At 45.2% G+C, this 25,655-nt stretch overlaps 1 protein-coding gene across 1 annotated transcript in view; it reads left to right on the top strand.

Annotated features, from left to right (window-relative positions):
• The window catches only part of cdkal1 (CDK5 regulatory subunit associated protein 1-like 1), a 220,015-nt gene that overhangs the window by 99,876 nt on the left and 94,484 nt on the right, over positions 1-25,655 (top strand). The window contains 1 exon segment of the mRNA XM_060065377.1: positions 19,342-19,508. Within this exon segment, the coding sequence (XP_059921360.1) occupies positions 19,342-19,508 (167 nt within the window).

Consider the following 25,655-nt stretch of genomic DNA (forward strand, 5'->3'; position numbering starts at 1 on the left):
GGCAGTAAGAAAGGGCAGGACCCCTGAGAGACGAGCAGAAGAAGAGGATGGGGGAGGAGGAGGAGGAGGAGGAGGAAGGGAGGGGATAATGGGTGTGAGGAGGAAGAGGCAGAAGAGCCATGGGGGACATGTTTTATATTTTCTGGGAGGAAAAAGAGACGATGTGTGACGAGCCATGCAGAAATGAAGTGCTAGAGAGAGAGGGATTGACGTTTTTATGAAAAGAGGAGGCATGCCAGGCTGATGGAATCAACATTCCAGTCATTCAGTCCATTGGAGATTGACATACACGCACACAAATATAACTTGTTTTTACATTTTTAGCACCCTTGAAAGCTTATATTTTGCTCTGTGAATAGAGCTATTCAACAAAGAAACCATTCTGGTTTGAAAGAAGGAGAGGAGGTAAAGGAACAGAATATGATTTAATCTTCCCATCTGTAAAGAAAGAAGAGACACTTTAGGTTCAGCTCTGACAATGCTCTCTTGGCTATAAGTGGCAAGACACACACACACAAACCATGCTTCAAAGCAAACCGAAATACTATTCAACTAGAATTTGGATTACATTATCATTATTACGTATTTCAACTCTAACCTGCAGTTCACATACATTTGTTGGTGTCGAATCTAAACATTATCTTTAGATAGTAAGCAGTTAGTTAGTCTGCGTCTCTTCACCTAGAACCCATTTAAATGTTCTTTACATTCGACATGAACTAATGGTAGCATCTCATATGCTAATATGTTGAGTTCTCTTATTAATTTCATGCCCTGTTTTCAAGGTTTGTTGATTTTGCTTCTTTATGCGAGATGCTTAGGAGTAATTTACCAGTGATTCAATTTCCTTGACCCACCGTAGTATTGAGTTCACACAATATTAACTTTCTGTGCTGTATGTGTTTTTTGTTAGGTGTTAATTTCGCTTCTAGTCGCTGTAATTTAATTGTAGTTTTATTGAAAAAAACAAACAAACATGAATTATGGTGTATGCAGTCGTACACACTAGGGCCCGACCGATATTCATTTTTGAGTGCCGATGCCGATTATTTTCAGAGAAAAATTACGATTACGATTTAATCGGCCGATTAAAAACAAAACAAAAAAAAGCATATAAAACATAGTTTTTGATACCTTAAATATACTTTAAACACTTTTGACGAATATGTGAATTGAATGCAGAACCTTTGAGTGTTTTAGAATACATTTACAGTCAAAAATGAGTGTAATGTAAAATGTGAAATAAATAACTAACTCCCAATGTGCTGCGCTCGTGAGCAGTGACTAACACGTGTGTGCTGAGCAGTATGGTCTCACCGTTAGAGTCTACAGTATAACTAATTAACATTGCCTGGGACCTAAAGAAAAACAGGCACAACATGCTCAAACAATGCGTCTTGTGGTGAGGTGAGCGAGCAGCTGCCTGAGCCAGCGTGCTTTCATGTTGTACGGTAAAATTCAATCTCCTCTTTTTTACTCCAGCTAAAGTTGTTGGTTAGCAAGGCGAGTAGGAGCGCAATCTGCAGGATACTAAGCGCAATAACATTTCTAAAAAAAATAAAAAATAAAATCGGTTGTAATCTGCGTCTTTTTGGCAGATGTTGATTATTTTCAAAAAGGCTATAATCCGATGAATCGGTCGGGCCCTAGTACACACCAAGCACTTAACGCAATTTACTTTTATCCCCTGCAGGTCAGTCTTTTGTAACAGTAAAGGGACTGATCATCTTAATAAGTTATTGTTAAAGGTACCATGTGTAAGAATCAGAAACGCTTTCTCATTACCGCCCCCTTTGGTCGGTAAGTGAACTGCGGCCTGCTCAAGCTCGTGCATTGGGGCCACGGGACGGCAAGCTCCTATGGGTGGGTCAATAACAATGATGAACTATCGTTAGCTGTATTCATAAATAATTGTAAAAAGTAATGAAAGAACTGGATTGTTTTCATTATCCTACCGTAGACATAATTTCCCTCCTTTCACCCCGCAAAACCAGCCTGGTTCTAATGCAGTAGAAATCAGCCCACAGGCAGTTCTTTGCAACGCAAAATCGATTAATGCATGAAAAATCCTATATGAAAGCTCTTTAACAGAGCTTTCAACCCATGGAAATGTCCAAAGATAATACTGTGGGCTCACTGTATGTTTATGTGTGAGTCTGAGTATATTGTATGTATATATGCAGTCTCAATGCACATGCAATCATTACCATAGCTCTGCCAAGGCAGATGCAATATACAGTACATCCACCCAGGCACACACAACTTTTTCTTTGAGACTTTTTAATGCATGTTCTGCCCTGGTCTCCTCCTTCCACATCCGTAAAACCGCTGCGACTGTGCTGTGGAAGGTACAGCACTGTTGTGTCACCATGACAGACCAGTGTTTGTGACAGCCCCGCTGTCCCACTCCTCTGCCCACTGCTGGGAGCCTCAGAGAGAGGAAAGAGAGAAGGGGAGGAGAGAGGGGAGGAGAGAGAATCGGGAGAAAGGGAGGAGAGAAAGAGGGAGGTAGAGGGGGTGAGGAAAATATAGGGAGAGAGTAGGGGAGAGGGGAGGGAGAGAGGAGGAGAGAGAGGAGGGAGAAAGAAGAGAGAGAGGGAGGTAGAGGGAGAGAGGAAAAGATAGGGAGAAAGAGGGGAGAGAGAGGAGGAGAGGGGAGAGAGAGGAGGGGAGAGTCGAAGAGAAAGGGAGTGGGAGGATGAGAGTGGGAGCGAGGGGGGAGAGAGGGAGGAGAGAGGCAGCTTTAGAGTGGAGGAAAGGAGAGGACTGTATGCCGTGGCCCCTGAATGTTGCTAAGCTTGTTAAGACGGTAAACAAGCCCTACTCATTAGTGTCAGAGCTGTTATATACAGGCACTGGCTCTAATGTTTAAATAATATTTGCATAAAAAAAAAATCATATTTACATGTCTGTTAGCAAAACCCTCACACACGGGCTGATTATGGACACACACATTAACACACACGCACGTATACACAAGGGGCTGGCTAAGTAAATTAACAAACACAAACAAGTTTCCTGCTGTGAGGCTATGAATATAATTATCCTTAATACTGACCAGTCATTTTCTTACAAAACGACACCCACATCCCATACACGGGCGAAATGAGGTCAATGGAGAATCAGCAGAACTGGCAGTGTGTGTGTGTGTGTGTCTGTTTGTCTGCGACGTGTCGTTCCAATCTCACTGTAAGTGTTTGTGGGACCATCGCCTTGACTTCCTAGACAGCGGATACGAGGCATTAACACATTGATTATTTTTTCAGGTTTTGATTATGATCCAATAACCCTATGAATATCTCCCCTTTAGCTGTGTTTTATGTATGCATGTGTGTGTGTTTGTGTGTGATACACGGTGCCCTAAAATGAACATCAGCTCTCGCATAATTTGACCAATTGCACTCCCTCTTTCGCACTGCTTCCATGGAGCCTCCTCTCAACCACACAAACAACAGGCCTCTGCTTACAACGGACACAGCTCTCTGACCCCTCTAGACCGGGCCCTTCGGCGTACATGCTCCAAGCTGTCCGGCTCCTACTGAACAAGAACCTTAGTCGAATCGTGCTGAAGAGCCAAGGCTTCTGCTGAACTTGTTCCTGCCCCCATCGTCCGCAACACAGTGCTGAGCGCCCAAGCACCCACCCACCCACCCACCCACCCACGCTGGCCCCTGCTGGCTGTCGCCTCCACTGACTGACAGAGAACATACATCGGAGTGACAGCCCAGGCAGAGCAAGCATTCGACAAGCATTTTTTTCTGTTGTGCTTCTAAAACGCCGTAATCATGCTGCGGCCCCAGTGGGCCTTTTGTGCGGGGTGCTGCTTGTAACGTGGCGAAATAAACTCGGGGAGAAAATAAAGATTCTCACTGCGGCAAACTTTTCTCATACAAATGATGGTAAAATGGTGAAATAATGAAATTATGTCCACTCTATTTATGGGTGTGTTGGAATCAACAAGACCCTAAGATTAAAGAGACAGGAGTGTTCCAGGTAGACAAGGGTGTCCATTGCTTCCATGTGATTGCATTAACGACAATCATTAGATAAATGAGCATGGCAGACCAATTAAGACAACCTCATTAGTATCCCTTTGTTTCTCTATCCTTAACCCCCAACGCACACATACAGGGGCGCACGCACACACAAATAAACACACCAGCGCACACGCACACGCACATGCACGTACACACCACACACGCGTGCATACACCACATCACACCACATGCACAAACACAGAAAGACACACCCCATCCTACCAAGGAACTGGCTGTGATGGCAATCAACAAAGACTTTGGAACAGTTTAATTGCTTTCATTGCTCATTAAGTGACACAAATTTGCTAATTAGAACAGATAGCAAGGCCTGCTGATTGCTAACCAGCTCGCTAATATCATTAGCTGCTCACATCTGAAGGAATCTGCCTCCATTCAGAGATTGTTGTTCTATCTCTATGTTGTTCCGCTGCATTCCGGTTTTTGATTTCTTTATTTTTTTGCACTTTTTCCATTCGCTCCTGCCTATTAAAGTCTTACTTTCTAATGTGTGTTATCTTAGCATTTTATCCCCGAAAGTTCCCTTCTTTCCCATTCTCTCCTTCTCTTCCTCCCTCCGTCACTTGCTCTGTCCGTCAGTCCGTCTCTCTGCGTCTGCTCTGTTTGTCTTCGGGTTTTAATATGAATTAATTTGATCTATGGAGAGGAATCTGCTCAGTCAGGCTGGTCAAACAGGGGGAGCACGCTCGTCATAAAACCCATATTACCCATAAATCCCTGTCCTTATGGGCCTGGCCGCGTCCAGCTGCCAGGGCTCCCACTCCCTCTGGGAAGGCACCCCCGTGGCTTACCTCGGCCCTTCTAGAGCACATCTCAAGCTCCTGGCTCCCATAGGATCACCACGGCCCCCAGCACATACTCCCAGATTGGTTCTCCTTCCCAAGGTGGCCAGATTGCCAATCCCATCTAGATGATAATTGGATTCTCCGTAGGCTGTTATAATGCATACAAATGTAAGCAATTCTTCAATTTGACTCAAGGCCTTGTCGATTAATTACAGCGGAAACATAAAATGGTCAAATAAAGTAAAACACCAACAATATATAGTTGAGACTGAAATTGATCAGGTAGTCAGAAGTTAAATGAAACTCACTGAAATGTAAATGAAAGAAAATGAAAGCGTGACATAGCCCAGATATAGCCATCTTAACAGCGAAATCTAAATTGGCCCGTTCGCATAGGCTTTGTACAATATAGTCATTGAGATGTGTGGGTTGTAAGCCTAATGATGCCTGGCATTTCTTACCCTCTCTGTGTCCTTGTAGTCACTGCTTAGCTGTCATCCAAATGTGCATAATCCCTCATTCCCTCACAATCTCACTAAATCTTGCTTTCGAACTGGTTCATATTAGGGCCCGACCGATTTATCGGCCTGCCGATTTAATCGGCCGATTATAGCCTTTTTGAAAATAATCGGCATCGGCCAAAAAGACGCAGATTACAACTGATTATTATTATTATTTTTTTTTTTTTTTTTTAGAAAAGTTATTGCGATTAGTATCCTGCAGATTGCGCTCCTACTCGCCTTGCTAACTAACAACTTTAGCTGGAGTAAAAAAGAGGAGATTGAATTTTACCATACAACATGAAAGCACGCTCGCTCAGGCAGCTGCGCGCTCACCTCACCAATGTACACAAGACGCGTTGTTTGAGCATGTTGTGCCTGTTTTTCTTTAGGTCACAGGCCATGTTAATTTGTTATACTGTAGACTCTAACGGTGAGACCATACTGCTCAGCACGCACGTGTTAGTCACTGCTCACGAGCGCAGCACATTGGGAGTTAGTTATTTATTTTACATTTTACATTACACTCATTTTTGACTGTAAATGTATTCTAAAACACTCAAAGGTTCTGCATTGAATTCACATATTCGTCAAAAGTGTTTAAAGTATATTTAAGGTATCAAAAACTACGTTTTATGTTTTTTTTTTTGTTTTTTTTTAATCGGCCGATTAAATCGTAATCGTAATTTTTCTCTGAAAATTATCGCCATCGGCATCGGCACTCAAAAATCAATATCGGTCGGGCCCTAGTTCATATTGAAATACCCACATCGGAATGTAGCTATTCCTTACCAAATATTGAACCAAATATATATAATATAAGTGAGTACCCAGATCATCCACTTGGTGTTTCTTACCCATCGCCGGCAGCGGTGCTAAATAGTTAGTCTAAACTATTTAGACTAAAACCGTGGCGATAGAAGTCCAATGCACCGCCTGGTTTCGTCCCTTTTGTCCGTGCCAACGCACCATTTTTAAAGCCCAAAGTCCACTGAAGGTCAAACACTTGCAACTTCCTGTGGGTTGACTTGTGTAACTCTGGGACTGCATTCATGTCCCTGCGTCTGTCTTATGTGTTTTTATTTTCTCTTTATACTGCCCACACTTTATCAACATGCCAACCTCGACATCAAATGCGTTCCGTCAGCCTCAAATTCCCAAATAGAAATGGGCAGGGTCATGTATGGTCGAGGGGAAGCCTCCATCTTAAAGAGCCACTCTTTCCCCGTTGCTGTTGTCCTCCTCCTCCTCCTCCACCCATGTCCACTTTTGGTTTCTCTGGCTTCAAAAAAGTTGTGCCAGAGAACAGAAGAGGCACCCTGCCATTCACACACACACACACACACACCCTTCCGCTCTCTCTCTGGCTTTCTCTGGTTCTGCCTCTGTCTCTTGCTTTTAATTTCTCGACCCCCCCCCCCCCCCCCCGCAGTTATATACATCAGTCCGTCTACTTTTGAAGCTCCGTATGGGGCTTCCTCTTTGACAGACGTGCCTCCCATATTAACATGAAGGAGATGTATCTCCTCTGCCAATTACTGTCTTTACAGTCGAATGCACATTTTCAGACGATACACATGCACACATCCGTGCATGCTCACATACACACATGCACACACGCGCACTCACTCACATTCCCTTTGACAATTACCCTCTATATATCCAAATAACATATCTGACCCATATATTCTATGGCATGTTTTCCGTATAGCTCACATACACAGAGTGCCTTCAAAGACGCACACACACACACACACACACACACACACACACACACACACACACACACACACACACACACACACACACACACACACACACACACACACATACACACACACATATGCTCCTCACAACACACCAGAGGGTCATGGCTGTGCTTTGAGGAGTATGGGAAACTAGGTTGAAGCTTGACATGTTTTTTTGCATAAAATATTGTATAAGCCCCCCTTCACTGTTCAGCAGTCATGCATTTGCATACTGTGTGTGTGTGTGTGTGTGTGTGTGTGTGTGTGTGTGTGTGTGTGTGTGTGTGTGTGTGTGTGTGTGTGTGTGTGTGTGTGTGTGTGTGTGTGTGTGTGTGTGTGTGTGTGCGCGCGCGGTTGGGTGTGATTAATCCTTGATGATGATGCACCCTGCCATGACACCCACGCAGCATATCAACAGTTGTTCCTCTAAATTAAGCCGTTTAATGAATGCAATTAAACTGTGTTTGCCGCCACTCGTTTGTGCACATGTTCATGTCTGTGTGCGTGCAAAACGTGCGTGGTAGGTAGGTTAGGTAGGTTTGCCGTGATTAAATGAGTTTCTATGTGCGCTTTGCCTGCAAACATCTGTGTGTGTTTCTGTGCTTGTGTGTGTGTGTGTGGGTGTATGTTAGAGACAAATTCAACTGTGATTAAATGTGTGTGTGCTTGCTCATCAAAGACTAGGAGCAAGATTTGTGTGCTCAAGCAGCAATGCACCCACTCTCTGCGAAACTTTCCTTTTTCCTTTTGGTGCCTGCCCCGATGTCACATATTTAGTCTTCATTTCCACCCTTTTAAGGTGGGAAAGGTAAGATTTGAGAGCTATAATTTGAATGTAATTTGATAGAAATGCCATAGCCATCCATCAGCCATTAGGGAGAAAGATGCTCTTGAGAATGTCTGTTTTGAATTGACTAAGCCTGCCTATGCATGAGCCAATTTGGATTCTGGACCGCTCCCGGCTCATTCGGACCAATCAGGGCATCTCTTCCTTAATTGGTTTGGGGGATCCATCTGGCCGGTCAATCACAGGTACGTGAATGCAGTAATGAAACATAGGGAGAAAGAGAGCAATAAGGAGGCGTTTTTGGGTTATTTTCAAAATATTGCTCTCTTACAACGCCATCCAGCCATCCATCATTCCCTCCATTCTTTCTTTCACAGCTACATCCATCGACCCCTAAGTTCATTCATCAACCGTCGGCCCTCCGTTCTCTATCAATCATCAATCTATCATCCATGCATCTGGACACTATTTAGTAGGCTTGTTCCTCTAGCTCTGTGTACTTCATGGACTTTTACTGTGTCTGTTCTTGCCATCCATGCCCTCTTCTAACACACACACACACACACACACACACACACACACACACACACACACACACACACACACACACACACACACACACACACACACACACACACACACACACACACACATCGCCCCTCTCGATATCCGAGGGAGGTGTTGTCGACATCTGCCTCAGAATACCCCTTGGTATTCTCTTTCTAGGTGGTGGGGGTGGTTTTGGTAGTGGTTTGGCCTGTGAAGGCTGCAGGTTATTGGCTAGTAACCCCACGCACGATGTGACTGAAGGTCAGACAGGCCTCGTAGTCAGTGGCTCTCGCCGAAAGTGTTTCATAGTTTCACGACAGCAGTGGTGGTGTGAGCCCTTCATTTTGTTTGTTTGTGTGTGTGTGTGTGTGTGTGGATGCCTGTCTATTCACGTTAACCCTCATGTGAAATGGAAAGAAATTGACGAAGGTTGTGAATATAACCTCTGTTTGTTTATCCTCTCCGCACACAGCTGCCTTGTATAAGTTGAGTTGAATACGGCTTCTTATTTTACATGTATATCCTTTATTTGTTTATTTTATGTTGGGAGTAAGACACATGTGCGAGAGAGGCTGAGAGACATCCCTAAGGTTGTCTTAATTTGTTATCTTATCCATATTCATGTCCACCAAATGGAGTGATGGCTCTGAGCATGGACTAATGATGGTGTGTGTGTGTGTGTGTGTGTGTGTGTGCGTGTGCGCCCGTGCACAAATGGGGCCATTAGTATGCAAGTGCATTCATGAGCATGCATGCATTCCTCTGCCGTTGTGGAGCATTTCTAAGTGCCTAATACTACTGGCCATTTCAAATCATAATGTTTCAAATTTACATATGGTTTTCTTTAAAGAAGCAGTGAAATTGCCGCAAATTAGTCTGCCTCAATTTAACATGGGAAATTACTGTAGGTCTTTTTTTTCCATTCATCTTATTGCATGAAATCTGAATAGTGCTAATTAAATTCGTTCAGACTTAACGTAGCCCATACCTATTGTTTTCTTTGTGGGAGGATCATTACAGGGAATTTTAATTGATGGACAACGGGAGCTAAAAACGAACCTAGAACACATCACATAGAGATGTATCCACTGCACACCTGTCGGATACAGTCAAAAAGTATCTTACTGTTTTTTGTTGCTTGTACTTCTTCAAAGTCGGGTTTCATTAAACATAATTATGTCCTTCTTATTGCAGCCATGCATAAATATTGATAACATAATTGTAACTAAATTATGAATTTTGTTTCATCGCTTTAAAGTTAAAAGGCTTTGAATGCTTTCTTCATGTTACTTTCATAGTCTGAGCATAACAATCCCGCTCTGTACTGGCGTGATCGCAAGTTTGATTATTTTAAATAATTAAATCGTCAAATAATTTCCTGACTCAGAACAAATGACGCAAACTACTTGTTCCTACAATCCCTTCAGCCCTCGTGGCCTATCTGCCTTTCTTTATCACACACACACACACACACACACACACACACACACACACACACACACACACACACACACACACACAGAACACACACAGAGGTCTGAACACACACAGAGGTCTGAACACCTGCGGGCCTATCGATCCATGTCAATAGTCCGTGTCTCATGCCTCACTGTTGGGGGGCTGGAATGTGTGGTAATGCATATTTATATTTCACCTAATTATCAGTCTCCATGGAGACCACTGGGGAGAGACCGGGGCAAGGTCAAGGCAAGGGCAGGAAAGTTCACATAGTCGTGCTATGTTAACATTTGCTGAATTTTTTGCTCTCATAAAAAGAATGGAAATTCGTAGTGGTCTTTATTTGAAGCTTATTAAAATGTATTCAAATTAATCTTTGAAAGTTGGTGGTTTTAGGGTTTGTCTTGGGTTATTTGGTCTTTGGTATCCCTCCCTTGTAATGACCACACTAAAAGCTTTTTTAGTCCTTATGGTAGATCAACAAATCTTCCATCCCATGAATAGTCAAATGTTGATACGTAAAAATGCATGAAAGGCTCGGCTGGGCCCTGATTTCCAATCTGGTACATTGCTTCCCTGGGTTTGTGTTTGCTCTTGGCCAATGACGCGCTTGCAGAAGCCGCGCCATCAGCAACATGATTGGTCGAAACAAAAATGAACCAAAAGAAAGTGAAACAACCCGTTCACCCAGATTTGACCGAGTCTGCCATCAGAGTGTAGATGACTTATCTAAATTCGGTCTTGTGAGAATAGAGCCCAGCAGTATCTTGGGGACGGACGGAATTGCCAAATCCTTTGATCTCATTAGTGAGTCTTGACTTCAATTCATAATTTACAGATAAAAAATGTAAAAGTATGAAGACACAGGGACCTGCCACGAAAGCCATTAGTTGATATTCCTTTTATGGGAAACGGCTGCGGAGCAAGCTCGGGAAACTTAAGTTTTCCCCTTCCCTTCATATACCAACGTAGACAGGGAATTCTATGTTTTATTATGCACACACTATCAACCCCTAGACATCTTTCCTAGCCTAATGTCGTGTGGTTCTGGGATGCACTGGAAGTCTCTGTAAGCCTTTATCGGGGCAGAGCGTTTGACAAGCCTTCATCCCCTCAACTCGGTTTGTGTGTGCGTGCGTATGTGTGCTGCAACTGCCCCGAAAATGCAGTTATTAGTGCAAGAAGTAATGTGAACTGTAGATTGATCTAAGGTACTGCCGCCGCCGTGTTGCATATCCACTGACTGGTTGCCACGGGCGATGACGTTTAGAAGATTAGAAGATTATAGTCACATAAACATGATCCTATTATGCTGCATTAAACCCCTGCTTTCCACGACACCTTAAGTCAACACGCGGTCACACACCCTATACACTTTATGATGCCGTCTCAGCGTGTGTGTGTGTCTGCATTTAGACACAGAGTTAAAAATAAAAGGCCTAGTTTATAGAATATAAACACTCGGTGCTTCACTTGCACTCTGGCACACCTTCTTTCATGTCACGTGAATGTAGAAAGGTAGGGGATAGATGGCTATGTGGCCCAGATGGCACATTGTTATTCTCCCCATTAAGCCCAACGTCTGACTGACTGACTGACTGCGGAGCCTGTGTGAATTACCCCCACACAGATGCCCTCGTTTCTCAGCAAATACCCCAAATGCGGGGGCAACATCTGGACCATCGGTCCACCCTCCCACACTAAGTATCTCCTCCATCTCCGCTCCTCCTCTCCTCGCCGTTTGGCCCCGGGGCCCCTCAGCTTGGCTCCACGCGCGTGTCACGCACGGCAGAGTGTTGACTTGTGTCATGGAAAATGGGGCTTTAATTTCCTGTAACAGGATTAGCGTTATGTGTACATAATCTATAATCTGTTAAACATTATCCCCTATGGCAAGCAATCAGAAAAAGACACACATGCGTGCTTGTATGTGTGTGTGTATGTATATCATGCCAAAGAGATTACGATAAGAGCGCTGAGCCTAGTGGTGTACGGTGGGCGATACGGCGAGAGTGTGTTTACAAACCGACCCCAGTCGTTTCCCAAACTCTTGTCGGGCTCACAATGCGTGCCGGCTAGCATGGATGAAGCATGCATGCGCGTTGTACAAACGACTTCTGTGAGCAGATTCACCCAGAGCTGGACCTCACGGTGCCGAGACAGAACCACGGGCGGAGACCATCTCCACATGGAGTCCCCCCCCCCCAACCCTAAGAACTATCCCCCCGCTCACATATAAACAGGCCAAGGAGACCAACACTGTGCAGGGAGGGGTCAACATCAGCTAGCTGCTCAAGAGACCTTTTTATCATACAAATTGGAGAACACTATTGTGTGTGTGTGTGTGTGTGTGTGTGTGTGTGTGTGTGTGTCCTGCCCGCCCGCAAGGATACACACACACTGGGGAAGGGGAACTGTTTTGCTTTATTGTCACTGGGCTGCAAACTAGGCAGTAGACTGCAAACTAGGCAGTAGACTGCAAACTATCCCGATTTGTTCTTCTTGCTGGGTCCACACCTCTGTGTGCCGCCTTGATCAGTTGAAAGTGATACCCTGGCATTACCATCAGCGGTGAAACAACTCTCATTATGATGAATATTTGATGAGCCCTGAGTGTTCTGAGCAGCTTTGAAAGCGACAGGAGGCGGGACATTAATGGCTGTTGGAAAAGAAGCAGCAGAAGCACTGATTTCCTTCTCGTTTTTTTTGGGACGGGTAATCATTGATGATTTCACACGACGCGCTGTCAGGTGAGAGATGGGGACGTTCCAACACTCTGCTTTTTTTTGTGGCATCCTATTTAGTTCTGTGTGTGCTTTAATCCAAATTGTGAATTAATAGGTAGCGACAAGCATGCAGGGTTATGTTTTCTATTTTACTAGCGTACTGAGATATTATTTTTAGAATGACTTTAAGGTTACATGATGATATGCTGTTATTGGAAATATTTACCAAATTTCTGCTTTATTAAGGGAATCTTCAGACGCTATTTATTGTATTTATGTGGAATCGTGTTATGTCTCAGTGAACGCACTGTTTCAGCTGGAAGTTTTTTGGGCTGAGAGTTCTACAAAGTAGAGGGGGGGGGGGGGGGCTGCATGTTATCCCCAAGGTTACAACCCACAGCAACTTGGTGATACTTTTTTATCACCGTCGTCATGTATGGTTATTATAAAGAGCTATGTTGTAAATGGAACGTGCCGCACACAGTGCACTTCACCACAAGTATTCGAGAACTCGGGCGCGGACGATCAGACAAAGATTCACCATGCATTCACTGAAGCGTTAAACTACAGGTGTCCGGGAAGGCTCACCCTCTCGGGGGCGATAACCCATCCTGCTTCCGGAGCAGAGTGGAACGTTCACAAACTATTTGGTGACCAGCAAACACATTGGATTTTACTCAGGTTTTTGTGCCACTGATGACATGTCATATATTTCTATGTTGACAATCAAAGAAGACACACCACATTTAATGCACTAAAATAGCGTTTGGGTTCACTTGCTCTTTAGCAATCGTTCGTAACCAATATTGAACTAACGCGAAAAAATTCTTTCAAAAGGTTCCTGGTGCCGCTTGCAATCCTTTAACCTTAAACTAGGGGTCCGCACACCCCCATTTCAGAACCAGTGGTGATAGATAAGGAAAACAAGGGGATCAAGGTTATCATTCCCACACTTCCCATATAGTTATTTGATGACAAACACCCAACAAGTGTTGACTTCTGTTTACTCTGTTGCCACAGTCGTCTCTACACGGTTGTCTTTCATTTAGCTTGAGATTTTCACCGGGTACACACAGCTAGCGTAGATCCACTCTTTCCCCGAGTCCTACAGTGCAGACATTTGCATAGCAAAGGTGTTAGCCTGCGCACAGATAACCTGATCATATATAGCTTGAGGCGTTGCTCCGATTATGCTGGTCGTGTCAACAACATAGTGTGATTGGCCCCTTATCAGATTTTGCCAGTAATTGTGTATTCCGGGGAGCTCCTGCATCAGCTCGGATTTGCCCTATCTTTCAAATGATTTGGCCTTTTCGTACCCTCAGGCTTCTTGGATCAGCTCATGAGTGAGGGCAGAGGTACAATCCTAATTGAGGTGTGATTGTGGTGTGCAACGACTGGGAATAATTCCTCCATGCTACTGCTAGGAGAGAGTGCTGTGACCCTCCAGCACTATATTATAGAAACAAGCAATGGTACCCTGACCTGAATCCGGAGAATCATTATTGTGTTTTTTTTTGCATTTTGCTAAAAGATATGAGAACATTTTTCAGTTTCTCTGAATGAATGAGCCGATTATTTGGCTCCCTCATTTTCAGGTCGTTTATTTGCAGTCACGGCTAAGACAACCGGCAGCCGATAGAACTCTTTTAAATTCTCTCACTCTCTCGCTCTCTCCTCTCTCGCTCTCATATCTCTTCTCGGCTCTTCTCTCTCACCATCTCATCTCTGGCTTAGCGGGGAACCGCACTGTGGTGCGTGGTATGTGGCGGCCCACGTTAAGGAGTGCGTTGTCGTACAGCGTTACCGCTGAAGGTCCGGCCGCCTGTACAGGGTCGGCACGCCACAGCGGCGAGTTGTAGCGCGTTCAACGCGCCACGCTAGACCAGCTGAAGCCGCCGCCGCGTCTCACGTCAGCAAGGTTTCCTTCTGTCTTTTTTGTCTTTTGTCGCTCTTCCCCTTAACTCCATGTTGTCTTTTTATCTGTTGACTCATTTTGTTCAATTAGTGTTTGGAGCTCTTAAATAAGCGTATGCCTCGATATTTTTCGTGTATAGGGTTAGTTTTCAGAGGGTTTCTCGACGAGCTACACAGCCTCTGTTCTTATTGCGTCACCGGAAGTTATTCTCATCTGTTTAGAGAGCTGCTTATGCCTATGCTTCCTGCCCCGGGAATGTTGAGGTCCTGCCAATATGCTGTCCCCAAATGGCTGCTTCTTGTTGTGTTCTGATTCATGTGAACCGCACGCGCATGCTAGCACGTATAAAGGGATACATACTCACTTACGATCCGTGTTTGTGTCCTCGGACTGATTCATCATCATGCTCACAAGAAGGGCTCATCGCAAATGCACACGCACTCACACAAAAACACGTACACACACACACACACCCAGCAAGCAGAGCACACACACACACACACACACACACACACACACACACACACACACACACACACACACACACACACACACACACACACACACACACACACACACACACACACACACACACACACACACACACAGCAAGAAGAGAGCGCACAGGCACACAGAGACGCACGTAACCACGTCACTCCAACCACCTCTCCTACGTCAACTATCTCATCCAAACAGGCTTTTGGCAGACCACAATCCTTTTTTCTTTCTTTCTGTGTATCGTGTGTCAGCCCATACCCACAATGTTATTCTTGGACCCCGATGAGATGCACACACACCCACAGAAGTTTCCCTCATACATACTCTCTCTCTCTCTCTCTCTGTCTCTCTGTGTCTCTGTCTCTCTCTCTCTCTCTCTCTCTCTCTCTCTCTCTCTCTCTCTCTCTCTCTCGCCCTGACCTAACTAAACCCACCGTCCTCACTGACCCTGCCTCAAGTGAGTTTCCTCTCGCCCGGCCCTTCGTTGTGTTGTTCTATTTTCTTCCCATGTCAGTCTCTCTCTGAGCTTCCCCAGGGTCACATCACTTTACCAGGGTGTAAAACCGTTGAATCACTCATTAGTACGTTTCAACTCTCCCTCGTGTTTTGTTGCTCACACACCAAACTTTTATCTGCACCTGATTTGGCAAGAACAGGACGGTCTGAGCGTGAAAACACACACACACACACACACACACACACACAGGTTACACAGATAACGTCGGGACCGGTCCTCTCGCACCGCAGCGCCATGGTAACGCAGGCCGCCCGCCTCCTGTTATCGCTCTTCACGCCGTTAAGATCAGATTAAACACCTCAACGTGTCAGACGTCTCCGCCACCCGGGTCATCAACAGGGAGATTCCTTAGACGTATCTGATGTCCTTCGTGACCCTGGGTTTGTTCGGTCTTGTTTTGAAAATGCGAGCTCAAACCGCTGCTGTGAGTGATGGTTGTGATCTGTGATTACACCTCCAGTGGTGGATCTGATGAACTCTGTTGATGATGCACGGGCACGGAGCTTCCACCACACAGACGAGACGTTTGAGTCATGCAAGTTAAACAAAAAGGCTGTCGCTAGTGTTTTTATTTATTTGCAGCAAGCCTTTGTGTCTTCGTACGGTGTGGTAAACGCATCGTGCATGGATCGTCTGATTGTTTAATAGAACCGTTCAAATTAAGGTTTAGTAAAAAAAAATGGAAAATCACTAAGATTTGTATCAATGTCGGCCTTAATGAGCTGTACTGTTATCTACTGGCGTTTCCGTGCTCCTGCTGCTTCCCTTTCATGGCTACCGGGAGACTTCATCTAAGATGACCTGAGTGATTCACTTTAATTGATTCAAACACATCCTGGCTAATAATATGATCTGCTTCATCCATCCCTGTAGACAGACCCTGTATTGACATGCAAGATCCTGATGGTGTAGGCCCTGAACGTGAAGCAATGTCCGACCGGTTTGGTAATCAGTAGAAGGTGATAAATGACCATTAACAATATCATACTGATTGATCTGATTACTGATTGATATTATGTTGTTGAGTGTGGCGCCATAGGGATTGTAGTTGGTATAACACTGCTATTTTCCTTTTGATACTTCATCATAATTAACAATTGCTGTGTCATACTGTTTATAACAACCTTTGACTTGTAATTAATTATGTCCAACCCTTTTACAGTGGGGAAAAAAATTAAAACAACACGGCCCCCGTTACATAACCGCGGGTACACAAAGACCGCCACGCATGAAAAAACAAAGCCCAAAAAAACGTAGCCCCGACAGCACAGACACACGTCAAGAGGAAGCAGGTGTTTAGGGCTGAGGCCACAGGACCCAAAGGGCTGCCGGAGCATTTCCTGCTGGCTGGGACTCCCTCCAACGCTCCGCTCCGGCCAACGATAACACATCAAATCAGGCCAGGCACACGACCCAGAGCCAGGGGTCAGCTCAGCTCGAGGTGTGACTCTTTTATCAGATCAAACAACAACACCACCGCCGTATGTGTCCCTCCCGCAGTGGAAAAAGCAGCATCGGAATCAAAGAAATGTTGTTTTTGGATGGAAATGAGGGTTGCTCTCTACCCCCAGCGCTCTCTCTCTCTCTCTCTCTCTCTCTCTCTCTCTCTCTCTCTCTCTCTCTCTCTCTCTCTCTCTCTCTCTCTCTCTCTCTCTCTCTCTCTCTCTCTCTCTCTCTCTCTCTCTCTCTCTCTCTCTCTCTTTCTCTTTTTGCCCCTCTGCCCCTGAACGGTGATTCTTGTTTTAACTCCCGCCCGGGCCTTGTTTTGCAAGCCGTGCTTTTGTGTCGAGGGGGGACCGCCTTCGGCCCGCCTGGGTCCGTGTTTGGTGTGGGTCGGGGTCAGGATGTGCTGTTTTCTTTGGCGGGTAGCAAAGCATCCACCCACAGGGGAGAAGGGAGAGGCTCCGGGACTGGGAGGCAGGGACGGCGCGAGACGGAGAGGATCAGTGGCGGCTCAGACAAGCCGACTCAAGCTGTGTTGGGAATGTACAGACTGCTGCCTCTCCCTCGGGCTGGTTCCACAATACCCTCCAAGCACCCGGTCTCACTAACAGCTGCACCGTGTCCTCGTACCTAAAACCGTCCTCCAACAGTTACATCTTACAAGATGGATGCGCAAGGGATATTTCATTTCAAACCTTTATTTACATTCATAGGGCATTGATGTTTTCCTCATTTGCAATGACGACGCGTTTACAGCAAGGGACATGCACACTACAGCAAAGACAAATAAACATGAGCAAAACAAATATAATTCATATAAATAATTAAAACTAAAAACAGTTGCAATTTGATGAGCTGAGATTAAACCACAAACGTTTAAATACAGTAGCATATGGGAGTACCTCTAACCTTATATACAAGAATATACAAGGTGCAAATTAATTTGACCTCAATCATACCTAAATAAATCCTGTGCCCATGGTTGCAACAAGCAGTAAACATATTTAGGGTGGCCTAGTGAGTAGCTGTTAATGTTCTTTCTGTGTGGATATAAACAAAGTTAACCGACGTATGGTGTTTAAACGAAACCCCTCATTCAGCTCCTGCTCTGTCGTTTAGCTCCAAGCGGCCCCGGATGGGAAAAGATGCTAATCACTGCTAGGGCTTTTTTCCCTCGGTTGACCCCCAGAAATCATTATCATGGCTTAATGTCAATGATGATGAGCTTTTTAAAACTCTTTAGCACTCTACAATTTACGCCACCATCATCTTTAATCCACTGATGCAGGCAGAGTGGATACACACACACGCACACACACGGGCGCGCACACACTTTTTTTCATATACTCTCCAATTAGCCCGGCGTCATCCTTAATATCTCTCAGCCCTGAATGACCACATGCATCTATCTGTCTCTGGAGAGCTAATGGTAATGATGATCATTTTCTGTGTGTGTGTATGTGTGACATCCGTGCACGTGGTTTTGTTTAGTGTGTGGGTTATAGTGCACGCCTTAACACTAGCTTAAGCACCCAGTCAAGCGTTTTCGGGTCCCACTGGCAAGTGACTGCTATTCCATTAGTCTGCAATTGTGAGGACGGCTCTAGATTAACATGAAGTTGATGGATGATGCTGAACACACATTCAAACACAGACTCGCACACACACACACATGCACACACACAAACACACACACTCTTTGCCCTCTTACTGTATTTGCCCTTCACAGTGGAGATATGCGTTTGCCTGCCCTCTTGGGCAAGGCTTTGCACTGACTGCCGTGTGGGATTCTACCATGGATGATTCAAGGTTGGAAATGAAGGCGTTTAAGGTGCCCCTCTCCGTCAAATCAAGTCAAAGGCTTTTCTTGGAATCCGAGCTGTCTTCCAGAGTTGGAGATTTGGACTCTGAAACGCTCCCGAGTCGCTTATCCTCGCGGCATCCCTTCAGTGTTGCTTCCGTCTAGGCAACAAGCCTTACAGTAACGCAATGCACGCAAATCCGTCTTTTGATTGGGAAAGGATTATGTCTCAGAGTGGAGATGAGCACTGTCTGAAGAGTGTGACTGTGTTTTCCACGCACATGGGGAATGTGGACGCGAAGAGACGGTTTAGCCTGCTGCTGTAGCACAGTATCCCGACATGGCGTCGGCGGGTCCTTCAGTCTGTCTCCAGTCTGGAGTGTGGAGTCGGAGTCTCCTTGCAATAGGCCTCGTTCATTGTTTGAATCCTCTTTCACCAAAATCCCAAAGCTAGTCTCTTTAAGAGCATGGCGATCTGATCACGCAGATAAAAAATGTTGGAAAAATGAAAAAAAAAAAACGTCTGTCTTCAACAGTTCTCTGTGTGTGTTTCCAGAGGGGGTGTGTGAGATCTGGCTGACCAGCGAGGACACCGGGGCATACGGGCGGGACATCGGCACCGACCTGCCCTCCCTACTCTGGAGGCTGGTGGAGGAGATCCCTGAAGGAGCCATGCTGAGGCTGGGCATGACCAACCCCCCCTACATCCTGGAGCACCTGGAGGTACACACACACACACACACACACACACACACACACACACACACACACACACACACACACACACACACACACACACACACACACACACACACACACACACACACACACTAGTAGTCCTTGCATCTCCACACACACTAGTAGTCCTTGCATCTCCACACACAAACACTAGCAGTCGCAGACACACACACACACACACACACACACACACCATACACTCACATACACACATGCGCACTTGCATCACCACTCACAAACACTAGCAATCGCACTACCATACACACACACACACACACACACACACACACACACACACACACACACACACACTGGCACACCACTAGCAAAAGTAATGTGTTTCCCAGGGATTGCTGTACTGTAAATTGAGAATATTTTATGCACAACAAGAGATGCCTAAAACCTAATTCATAGATGCAATTAAAATATCCACAGCAACCAGGGCGGTTAGTTTGTTATTATTATTCTTTCATTATTCCCCTTTGTTCACCCTCGATCGCGCTCCTCCCAGCGAGCAGAGGAAACGCTTCGTTTTTTTGGTATTTTTTTAAGGGATCCCATAGCGTTCAATAAGCAGAGCGCTCCGATTTTTGCTGAGCTGGCAGTTCTGCCGGTCCAACCTTAGTGCTCACAGACCATTCATTAAAGCGCACTTCATCCACTGCTCCCACCTAATGAGTCAATTAAGACTCCATTGTGTCCTCTTTAAGCAATGGCGTGTTATCAAGCCCCGCCATCCTCCTCTTCCTCCTCCTCCTCCTCCTGCTCCTGCCTCCATCTCCTCCAGACAAAAGCCCATCGTGGGCCTCCTCTTTCTACACAGTCTTTTGTTTGCACTGCGATTGGGTCCACACTGTCTCTCCTGTCTGGGCTGCGTGTGTTATCAGCCCCATCTCACCGTCTATCTCCCTTCCCTGGTTTGGTTTTTTTTGGGGTGGTTTTTGGGGTGTCTATGTGTGCGTTCCAGACTTGATTAAATTTGTCGCAAAACGAGAATGATTGCCAATCGTGGCGAAACCCTGCAGGACAGTACTGTCCCATTGTCCCTCTGAGGAGATATGGGACAAGACCCCGAAAGCAAACTCGCCCATCGATGACAATGCAGGCAACCCCCCTGTTCTGAGTTTTACCATCCTTCGCCTTCGTAGTCCGACATTTCTGACAATGTACTTATTGTAAGTCTCTTTGGATGAAAGCGTCTGCTAAATGCCCTAAACATAAGTGAATTCGGTTCTAAGATGCGCACTCACTCTGCGTGTGTAAACGAAAGAGTGATCATTCAAGATGGACGCCTTCTGGGACCCGACAATGTTCAGAACGCTCGCATAAAGGAAGCACTTTTAGCCTCGTAAACTCTCACCAAACAAATAAAACAAGCTGTTCCCAAAGATCCCAACATGTCCGCTGCGTAGAGCCGCCTTCTTGTCCACATTCTGGGTAAACAGGGAATGTTTTAAACAAAGGGTCGTGAAACTTTTCCCAAAGTAGAGCAGACTTCTTCGGGGCCAGAGGAAAACCGCCAAAAGGAGGGCAATAAAGATGACAAAAAATGCGTTAAAGAAGAGGGGGTAAGAGAAGCGGCCCCTAAGTGTAAAATGTGCTGTGGGAGGCAGCAGCGGAAGGGGTTGTAATTAACCAGGGGTTAATGGGGGTGGCTAATTGTCCCCCTCCACATGTATAGGTTGGCTTTCTGCTTGGCTACATTACAATTAAAAACCACCATCCTAATGATGGTGAATAACAATTAGCTGATAATTAGTATTAGGACTCTGTGTGTGTGTGTGTGTGTGTGTGTTTGTGTGTGTGAGTCCGTGCATCACCATGCCGTATGTTTTTCGTCTACTACTGTCCTTATCGTCATATGCCCACACGCTTAAACAATTGAATTACGTCCGTCCTGTCTTTAATTCCTCACTCAATTAACCTACATAAATGCTAGGTGTGTGTGAGCGTGTGCGCGCTCCCGGCTGGTCTTTAAGTTATCAATGTCTTAGCCCTGATCCTTAATATTATTATGATTGCCACCCTACACATTGCTAGGTTCCCCTTCTCCAAATATTGCATCTTCCTATCTCTCTATCTCCCCCATTGTTTATTTAATTGTCCTATTAAAGGTTATTGAAGAAGCATGAGAAAACTTATATTTCTACCCTTCTATTCTGTTCCCTTCGGTTTCCCCCTGTTGGTTTTGGTCACACTTGTTGCTTGTTGTGTGTCCCTCTCCGTCGGCTCTGGTGATTCGGTGGCCCTTGAATGGGGTTGAGGATGTAGATGAGCACCGATGTGCCCAATGGTGTGGTCATGATGAGGGGTGCTGTGGTCATGAGGAGGATGTGCTTGATGATGGAGGCGGCCTGAGCAGTTCAAGCCGTGGCTCCCCTTTTCACTTCTTTCGTCAGAGGCGAGACATGCACGCACACATGCGCACGCACACATGCATGTGTGCACACGCTGCCACGCACACACACACGCATAGGTGTACTTATACGCACACACACGCACGCACACACGCACATGCACACACACGCAGACGCACGCACATGCATGCACGTAGACAAAACATGAACAGAGACATGCACGTAAACAAACACACATCCACGCGCACATTCGCACACATCATTCTTGAAACACTCTTAGAAGCGGAACACACACCATCTCTCTCTCAGCCCACAGTCGTTCCTCCTCTGACAGATTTGGGCAGCTTTATAGGCCTGTTTGCTGATTGGAGCAGTTACCTGCCTGAAGGCCACTCACAGGCAACTTGTCTTTGACATTTTAGTTGATTGCATTGTGTCTTCAATGGTCCCATTTCTGTTAGCAGAAGTGGTTGAGGCAGTTTACTTTGCCTTCCTCCCTCTCTCTCTCGGACTCTCTCTCCTGCGCTCTTTCTCTCTTGATCTCTCACTTTCTTTCTCTCTCAATCTCACAACTCTGTCACATCTCACCATCGTTTATTGTGCCTGTCTCACTCCCCTCGTTTATATTCTGCTAGAATACCTGTACTTCCATTATTTATTTTTTTGCTTGTGTTTCATTAAAATAGGGAGAATCTAAATGATAATTAAACTCTAAATCAAGGGGTTTGTTCCTCTAAACACGTTGATGTGTCTGATACGCTCAAAGACGTTAATCTGTAAAAAATATAATTAAGCTGAAATTAAAACGTGTGAAAAAGCATATGATGCTGATGTTGTTTGTGCGTTTCTTTAATCTGCTTTCAACTCACCTCAGGCAACCTCCTTTGAAGGCTCTGATTATTTGTATTTAAGGCTCACGTTTCTCAACACGAATGGCTTCGCAGTCACCAAAATCGTCCTGCAGTTGTACCATCCACAAGAGAACCACACTACACATTGGAACAGTGTCTTTGTGTCAAGCATCCAATTGAATAAATTCTATTTCGCCGAGCCCAAACAGTTTCATAAGAGCAATCGCAATATTTAATTCTTCATCTTTGACCCATTTTTGAACTTTGTTCTAAGGCTTTTCCCTGGTTGTACTGTTAGCGTTAACTACTGTGTAAGTTTGGAAGGTGCTTTGATGCGAAGGTTGTGAACAAAGTAATGGACGTGCATGTGCACACTGGCCGCTTCAGATGAGGCAATTTGCTGTCATCTTGGGATGGGAAGCAACTTTCAAGTATCGGCATTGTTCCAATCAAAATACTGATGGTTGACTTAATGGGACCCCTTTTTCATCTTTGTGCTTCTAACACTGCGCCTGTGGCTTTCTGTGCGTGCATGCTCTTGCGCACAGGCGTCTGGGTGGGCTGGGGATGTTGTCTATAGTGTATACCCGGTGTGTGTGCGCGTGTGCCTGTGTGGGTCTCTCATTGTCTCGCTCCTATATGCAGACTTAGTAAATGAGGTGTGAAACCAACTTCCCTCTTTTCTAACCTTTGAGTCAGGCCAAGATGGATGTAATAGGAGCCAACTGTAAAATACACTGCACTAGTGTCCTCTTTACAAACATACACACACACATGCTCTCGCTCTTGTCTCTCTCTCTTTCTCTCTCTCTCTCTCTCTCTCTCTCTCTCTCTCTCTCTCTCTCTCTCTCTCCGTCTGTGTCTCTATCTGTGTGTATGTGTGGCTCTGTCTCTATCATACACACACTGTATCTGGGGTTCTATATGAACGGATTAAATAATACAGGAAATGCCCCCTTGACAGAAAAGTAACATTAACATTTTCACAATACACCACTTAATTTCTCCCTTAATTGATCATGCTTGCCTTAAAGGGCAAGTTTATCATATCAGGCATGGACATTCACATCTAGCGTTGTGCTGAATGGTTTGATTGCAGTAGGCACTAGAAGAAAGAAGTATGTCTACTTACTTAACAAGTATGAAACAAATACTTCTCCTTGTTTCATCAGCTCTATTCCTCCTCCGTTTCCTCTGGCCATCATGTTTCTGTGCTGGCCGTTTGTGTCTGGCACAAACAGAAACAGGGACACACCTTCATCACGCCGTTCTCCATCTTAATCACTCCCCGGGGAGTCTCCCTCCCATTAGTGGGTTTAATGTAGAACGGTGTGACACTAACACACGCACACACGCACAGACACACACGCAGACACACACACACACTCACGCACAGACATAGACACACGCACTCATGCACACACAAACACACTCACGCACGCACAGACACACACTTAACTACTGATGGTGACACATTACGGATCACGACTTTACGATTCTGAATGATCTCTTCTGATGTAACCTTTATGAAATTACACATCTTTTGGAAGATATACGATGTCCAACTACAGTGTTGAATATGATTAAAAGTGCACTAAAATGAGCAACGGCGAACAGGGATGCCGTTGAAGATTTGTTATGTAAAAACGCATCACAATATATCCGTATTGTTTGTGTTTCCGCACCGCGTTTGAAATGCACTCGTTGCTATCTTGGGAACCATATTCGTGAGAGGGCTTTAGCAGATACTGGGCTTTATATAGACATGGCATCGTGTTCAGTGTCACATGTCTTTGTAGTCTATCCAAAGCTTTGACTAAAAAGCATCTTTAGACACCGTCAAAACAAGGAATCTATTAAAACAAACGGCAACATACAAAAATCTACCAAAAAATACAAAAAATCCTGGAATGAGTTCCGATGGGGGCCAAGCAAAGGTTTATACGGGTTCGGTTTCAAGTTCACTGTTGAGTGAGTGGTCCTCACTGGTCACTGGTGTGATATGTGATGTCACACAGGGACATGTTCCCAGCACTAAAGGGACGCCTGATTTGTTCTGTCCCTGAGCTCAGGCAGGCTGAAATAGACTTAGTTAGTTTGATCATATGTGCACCTTATTGGGCAACCCGATCCCTGGCTCAGCCCTGGGTGAAATCGACTGCACCCTGAGGTGTTGGGAAGAAGAAAGGGGTAAAAACGGCATCCCTGGGAATTCATGTCCCTCAGTGTAGGTTGTCTGCGTTTGTGTGTGTGTGTGTGCTGGTGTGTTTTAAGACGTGAAACTCACTTAACCCTGGATTACCCAGGCAACAACAGTAAAAGCGCTTGCTTTATTAAAACTCTGGGGAAAAGCTGCGTGTAACAACACAACAGTCTGTGTTGTGCACGTGTTTGATTGTGCAGAGAGAGAGAGTCATAGTGCGTTTATGCCGGCACATCCTCCCCTTTCTCTCAGGATACACTCTCAGGTGTCTGATTAGTGTGTGTGTGTGTGTACGTGTGTTGGTTTAACTGTGAGCCAACCTGTTGTCTCTTTGATTATTCATCAGAGTTAAGTACTCTAAGAAACAGATTAATATTGCACATGGAATTTCTACTTGTCTCTGTGAAGTCAACAGGTTTTAAACACGGTTTTCCTACCAACTAGCACGAGAGAAAATAAACACACCCCTTCGTTTAAAAGAATCCCCTTTTGAACCCATTGACAAGTCGCTAGACGCAAATTCAACGGATTTCCCATGAGCCTTCCCACGCACCCCTCCACTCCCGCATCAGGACAGGACGCGATATCAACATTAATTTGCTGAATCATTAGCATGAATCTGTCATTTAACCCCCAAAAAGAAATCTTCAGGCAAAGCCATTAAAAACAAGCGGGTGATGGACATTCACTTAGTGTAATCATCGGCCTGTCCTCAGGCAGT

This window comes from Gadus macrocephalus, chromosome 11, assembly GCF_031168955.1.
Source record: "Gadus macrocephalus chromosome 11, ASM3116895v1".
Classification (NCBI taxonomy): domain Eukaryota; kingdom Metazoa; phylum Chordata; class Actinopteri; order Gadiformes; family Gadidae; genus Gadus; species Gadus macrocephalus.